The sequence below is a fragment of the Echinococcus granulosus genome (genome assembly GCF_000524195.1).
Source record: "Echinococcus granulosus chromosome Unknown EG_S00108, whole genome shotgun sequence".
Taxonomy (NCBI): Eukaryota; Metazoa; Platyhelminthes; class Cestoda; order Cyclophyllidea; family Taeniidae; genus Echinococcus; species Echinococcus granulosus.
The window spans coordinates 193,736-200,288 of NW_020170488.1; the positions used below are offsets into that span (position 1 = coordinate 193,736).

The 6,553-nt window shown below is 44.9% G+C and overlaps 1 protein-coding gene across 1 annotated transcript in view; it reads left to right on the plus strand. All coding sequences in view use genetic code 11, as the record gives it.

The window, feature by feature from the left end:
* The window catches only part of EGR_08509 (Speedy protein A), a gene marked incomplete at both ends in the record, with an annotated part of 9,122 nt that overhangs the window by 1,883 nt on the left and 686 nt on the right, over positions 1–6,553 (plus strand). The window contains 11 exons of the mRNA XM_024497758.1: positions 480–1,135; positions 2,204–2,569; positions 2,649–3,179; positions 3,256–3,417; positions 3,492–3,788; positions 4,754–4,902; positions 5,369–5,649; positions 5,690–5,864; positions 5,897–6,068; positions 6,101–6,228; positions 6,266–6,471. Coding sequence (XP_024347844.1) covers positions 480–1,135; positions 2,204–2,569; positions 2,649–3,179; positions 3,256–3,417; positions 3,492–3,788; positions 4,754–4,902; positions 5,369–5,649; positions 5,690–5,864; positions 5,897–6,068; positions 6,101–6,228; positions 6,266–6,471 — 3,123 coding nt within the window. The remainder of the gene's footprint in view (positions 1–479; positions 1,136–2,203; positions 2,570–2,648; positions 3,180–3,255; positions 3,418–3,491; positions 3,789–4,753; positions 4,903–5,368; positions 5,650–5,689; positions 5,865–5,896; positions 6,069–6,100; positions 6,229–6,265; positions 6,472–6,553) is intronic.

Genomic DNA, 6,553 nt, shown 5'->3' on the forward strand with positions numbered 1-6,553 from the left:
CGGAGATATGTCGAACTCATTTTCTGGTAAAAATGAGGTTTAGAGATGGACCTCAGTTAGGAATTTTTCTGGCGTGGCTAAAGCTGTCATTTAAGTTGTCCAAAACAAGTTGCCATCTTAGGTGAGATCAAATAACCACATGATACATCTTGTGCACGCATTTTTTCATTTTATCTACGGGGGCTGTCTATCATCTACTCTTAAGAGGCTTGAACGTGGAGGACTAGTGTTTAATAAACATTGAGGCGTGATCCTAACCCTGAAGTTTTTTGGTATTCATTTTTCCAAGAAACTGGTGTGACTCCAGAACGAAAGCAGCATGATATTGATCTGATTGATAATGGTTGATGTTCCTATCTCGTTTCCACAAAGAACTAATCTTGCTGTCTGAGTGTCTCGTAAATGCTAGACATTAAACAACCCTTGGCTGCTTACTGGGTGAAAAGATGTCAGCTTCACCTTCTCTCCACTATTGTTAGTTGTAGAGGCTCTCACTCGCAAGCAGTCGCATCCATTTCGATCCCGCTCAGGCGCGGTAAACAACAAGAATATCATTTCCATTCCAACGGACAACAACGCCTACGAACCTAGTTCCTCCACCCCACCCGCCTACGAGCCTGCACGCCCTGAAATTGCCGACGATGGAGCTTCTGGGCCAACACATCGGCGATCCACGGACGAGTGTGCGGAGCCAGCGAATCCACCGCCCTCTGCCACCATCGCCTCTACCGTCGTCAATGCCACCGACTACACACCCAGCCCAATCAGTCGTCAGCAGCAACAATGCTCTCTCCTTGTTACCAAGTTGCCCTGGCGTCTCAACGAGCCCCATAGACTGCGAGAGCATTTCGCACGCTTCGGCAGCATCGTAAACATACAGACGCATTTTGGAGGACAGAACTCCCAGGCTCTGGTTACTTACGCTTCCGTCGCGGAGGCTGAAGCTGCATATCGTAGTCCCGAGCCCATCCTCTCAAATCGCTTTATCCGCCTCTCTCTTTGGCCTCCCTCTAGCGGTCCGCACAACGCCGCTGCCAATGGTGGTGGTGGAGCTGGTCGAATGACGGGTGGCCGTTTCAGAGGTGCACCCTACAAGCGCCACATTGATGCTCTGGGGTTCAGCCAATTTGGACATGTGAGTTCTTGCTTAGTTTGATCAGTTTAGAAGTCTTTTAATGGGTTTTTTGCAGGGACTGGTGGGTTGGAAGCCTACAGCTGACACGGTGATCTCTTCACGTTTAGCGTACCGCTTGAGTTATCGTTGATGCAAGTGTAGAAATTACTTCAGTACGAATACGGAATGGCAATAAAATGCTCGTTTCACACGGTGTGATTGGAGCCCTATTAGCTGCATGGGGTTAAATAGCAGTAGACCACTGGTATGCATACACTTAGGGAGTAAAGTCGAGTAACTCGGATCTGGGCTTGTTATTGATGTTGATGTGTTCTCAAATTCGCATTACGGTGTTCATCCTATCGTTCAAGTTATTGAACTTAACTTGGTTCGTTTTCTGGTACTCCATTATTTGTGGTTCTTAAGATTTATTTGGGATTCCGATTTTGATTACGTTGTGTGAAACTCGGGTCCTGATTGCCTTATTTAAATGGCAAATAATAGTTGTCTTCAAGGAGGCTTGCCTCTATCTACACTTAAGTGCGTTTATCATAATTCATTTCAAAAATCTCGTGCATGTGACGGCCTTTTTTTATATTAATGTGATTTTTTCCATGTACTGAACTACAATTTCTAAGATAATTTTGTTGGCGTTAAGACAGTTCTGGCGAAACCAAACTACTGAATTCAATTATTCAGTGACATCCAAAACGCCTGCTTTTATGTCACACTAAACGAATTACCCAACTCGTTTAAGGGTTTCGTCTGATAGGATTTTGGATCCTTGTGGCTCTGCTCGAATGGAGGTTAATATTCAGCTTTTTCTAAATTTGTGATAAGAGAAGCTTTTTGCTTCGTTTCCGTTATTCGTAAATCTAGATAAAGTCTTCCCTTTACGTCTGAATTATTTTTTCATAAACTGAAACAGGTTTCCTCAAATGTCGCAGATCGCAATATGTACAGAGATTCTTCAATGCCTTTATCTTGTTGCCATTGGATCGTAACCGACGCTTGTATCTAGTGTGCAGTAGTTATTTGTAGGTGAATTATATTACTGCGTGTAATGACGAGTGAATATATGTGTTTTAGTCTCTTCTGGGCGATGCTCAGCCAATATCTCAGCGTTTGCCTGCCAAATTCCGCCTGGGTCAGGTCGGAGACTCCGCAAATTTCCTTAAACGTGGTCACCTCAGGAGTAGTAACACCGCCGCTGCCTCCACCTCTAAATCCACTCCCAACAACCGATCCCGTTGGCGTCTCGAACGTGATGAGAACGGCAATCCTGTGAGTGGTGACGAGGACGACGATGATGACGATGAAGAGGAGGTAGTGGACGTGGAGACTGTGGGGAACGATGGTGAAGCCAACCTTCACGAAGACGCGGATGAGGAACTCTCAAAGAAGCGTTTTCGCGCCTCCGATTTTGATGACATCGACGACTCCTTTGTGCCCAACGTGAGTTCTATCTCTTACCTCGCCTTTTTGAGTAAATCTCATCTTGTTTTCACACTTGTTCTTGTCGTCTCCGCGTCAGCGAAACTCCCGCAATTCCAATAGCAGTGTTGACGAGGAGACTTCGGACTTGGTGGCGGCAGTGCTTCAGCGCAAAAAGGCTCTCTGGGAGCGTCAGAAGTCGACTGCCCTGAAGGAGCACCAGGCGAAGCTGGCGCAGTTTGAAAAACAACGGGCAGCTCGACAGCAGGTTGAGGCAGAGAAGCGAGCATTGATTGTTCAATTGAGCGCTGAATTGAAGGAGACGGTGACTGCTCTGGAGACCGTCTCCAACTCCGAGACAAAGCGGACTCTTGTAGCGAAAGCAAAGGGTGTTTGCAAGCGCCTGGAAGAGCTGAAGAAGTCAGTACAATACCCCACAAAACGTGGGGACGAGGCGAAGCAACAGAACACCGTTCAACAACTTCTACCCGACTCCGTGGCTGCTGAACGTTTGGAGAAGATTGCAGAGGTAAGGCAGCAGTTGACTGAACTGGAAACTCGGCTCCAAATCGAGGGGTCGGTTGAATCTCAGGCTGAAATTCGTCGAAAAATTGCAGATCTTAAAAGAAAGGTAAGAATATACACTCACACGTGCTAAGTTCTCATAAAAATGAGGTCTTATGTCCCTGCTTTCATTTTCCCTCAAGTTGGTGGATTTAGAGACAATTCGGCCAAGCGATCTGGCAGCTCTCAATGCTGCCGCGAGTCTTTCCATTCGGGGTCAGACGAAGCTGGACAAACGACCCCGCGTACTCTATGTCACCGGCCACAGCACTTATGACGTGGAAGACTTTCGGCAGGCTCTTGCTGTAAGTTGGTCATTTTCTTTCCGCCCTCTAACTAGTGGGGCAGTTCACTCAATCGTCTGTGGTGCTGTTTCTAGATGAGCTATCTCTACACAGAGTCCTTTCGACCTTTCATCTGTGGAAACGACAAACAGCCCGTGATTGAGATCACCTTCTGCACGCGTGACTTTGCAGAGGCCGCAGTGCGCATGTTCCCCCAATTTCATGGGCGCCAGTTGGTCATGTCTTTTGCGCCACCCGCCTCCATGACGCAAGAGCAGCAGCGACAACAACGCGAGGAAATTGAGGTGAGGACAGAAGGAGCGAAGGATGAAGGAACGAATAGTAATATCAAAGTGGTCCGCGGTGTCTCTGCTTGTGCCTTGGATGAGGAGGTAGGGCCATTGTGTTTCGCGCAGGCATCGTCTTTGTTGGTTTAAGCCCAAAACAATGGTGGGGAAATTGTTTGATAGGGTTTCATAGTCTGTAAATTACACCTAAAGTGCCCACTTCGGAGGCTTACTTTTGAGTCGATTGGGGGGCGGAATACCCTCTGCTAGAAACGAGAAATAGTTGTTTGCACAGTGTGGGTCGCGTGCGTGCGTGCGTACGGAAGTGCCCACAGCGTCTCACTCTTAAGTTTGAACTACCTCTTGTCACTTTTGGGCTTGCATGATTGCCGCTGTTGATTGTCCATCGCTCTCTATCCCTCTCAGCTCTCGGTGCCAGTTGTGGATGCCACCGTGGGGGATGAGTTTCGTTCACCGAAAGTGAAGCCCTCTTCGAGTCCTCAACTCTGCTGATAACCAGGAGGGAGGGGAGGCGAAGAGGGAGGAGCAAAGATCACGGCGAGTCCGGCACAGCGTTTGCGTCTGTTTTTCATAAGTTTACCCATAATTGATTCCTCCTTTCTCTCTGCTGTCTGTCTGTTTTACTGACGGGGAACACACGTACATGTGTATCTATAAATATGAATATTAGTGTTAATAAAAAGATACTTTTATCTTGTACATTATTTTTCTTCCGTTTTGTAGAATAAATGGAAATTTGAGATTGCATTATTGCTTCCTTTTCGCTCCAATTGTGTCGCTCTGTGGGGTGGGCATTTGTCGCTTGTGTGCCTTATCTCTTTTTGGTGACCTTGAGGGCTACGGCGCCTCGTACCGCGGACTTGACGTGGTAGCGAGTTGAGGAAGTTGCCTTTCTGAAGTCGGGCAGACAGTTATCAGTGTGTGTGCTTTCAGTGTACGCTTTACCGTAGAATCAGAAGACGAGGTTGGGATCTCCATTTTTGGAGGTGTAGTCTTATCAGAAGGTAAGGAATCGCTTCCAGGTCCTACAATGTTGCAATTATTCGAAGTTGGATAGTTCTGTGGAATGCGCAAGTCGAGGGATCAGGGGATGGCTGAAAGATGAGGGGTCGTGCTACGTAAGTACGCCTGTCACTATGATTACCTTGACAAGGTGGAGGAAGCACATAGAGGACGTAAAAATCGATCGCGGAGGCAAGTAATCGGGTGATTACAAATTAGGGGACATTTCTTCCCGCCCGATGTTAAAGAACACATCTACCGCGTTGATAGCCGTGTTTTGGGTTCTGGATAGAGGAAGACAGTGGTGAAATAGCTTTAGTATTGCGTCATAGCGCTTTTGCTCTCTCGTCTTGTTATTTTAACCAAGAATGCTTAAACGTTGCAGTAGAATTGTAAGTAAAGACTCATTTTTTAATACAAATAATGTTTTTCAAATGGAACTACTGCATCTGCTAATATAACAAGTAATCAGTAAATATGCATATATTGTTCACTTTAAAAGTCGAATCGTTGCTGCGTTTGCTATTAGTTATTTATTTTTATAATTGGAACATTAATCGAAATGCTGACGTACAGAACTTGTTTTAGTAAATCTAACCGCGTGATAATAGGGCTTGAAATACATCACTCGGTGTTTTAAAGTCGCCTTCTATTATCGCAAGGAGCTTGATCATTATGAACCGAAGCTGGTTTGATGAAATAACCAGCATCGAAAGCGCCTTCTCCGATTCTCATACACTATATTTTATGAAGAAAAGGAACGTTAGATACACGCCTTCAGCAAATTCGCAGAGAGTATCAACACATTTGTGCAAACGCAAGCGCTCTCCCAAAACGCAGGAAAAAATGAACAGAGTACCGATTACAACTGTGATTCGTGATCCTGAACGCAGTGTTTGTATCATTGATCAAGAAGAGGTTGACCAGTTTTTAAACCTAATATGTAAATTAGAGTTGCATTCATTGCTACATAATTTTAGTAGTTGATCCAGTTATATGCAAATTCCTCAGATTTGACAAGTGTTATAAATATGCTGATAAGGTGAGATCTTATGACATAACCTATTTTCAGTATTTGCTGTCAATGACCTTTGTTTACTTTAAACGATGCCACTTTGCCCTTAATGAATATAGCCGGACCAACTTTTTCTGTTGTTTGTAAGTTTCCTTGAAGCAACATCATACGATAGATACCTTGCGCATGATATTGAAGAAGACGACGAGGATTTAAAATATGAAATATTCCCCTGGGCGCTTGGGATCAAGTGGCGAGATAAAATTTCTTCATTCTTACAGAAAAAGGAGTGCCTATGGGCGAGGATGCATTACAGAGCCATAGTGGGCGCCAAATGTTGCGATGATGTAAACTGATACTTCATTACCTGGAACTTTAGTTGCTTGCAATTTTCGCTTGTGACGATATATCCAAACGAACGCGACAACCTCACCATGGAGGTGCAAAACGGGCGTATCTAAAGAGTCCTCTTTCCAATATGCCAAAGGGACCAAAGTTGGCACCCCGGTAACATGTGCTTTTACGGTTAAACATGTATTTGCAGAAAGTGCAGATTGTGTGATCAGATGGATGACACATCTGGAACCATTCCAACGCTTTTTTCATATCCAAGAAAGTCATTTGGATATAATGATAGTGGTACAGATGGGGTTTATTCACAAGATGGTGAATCATATGTGGACAACGAAATTTCTTATGAAGATGAGACGTGGCTATCTCAGGAAACCTTCACATCTGACAACAACTTTGGTTTAATCACTGGCAAGTGGCTTCTTTTACTAAATGTTTAAAATCCAAAAAGTTTTATTTTAAAGCTACCCAACTAGTAATT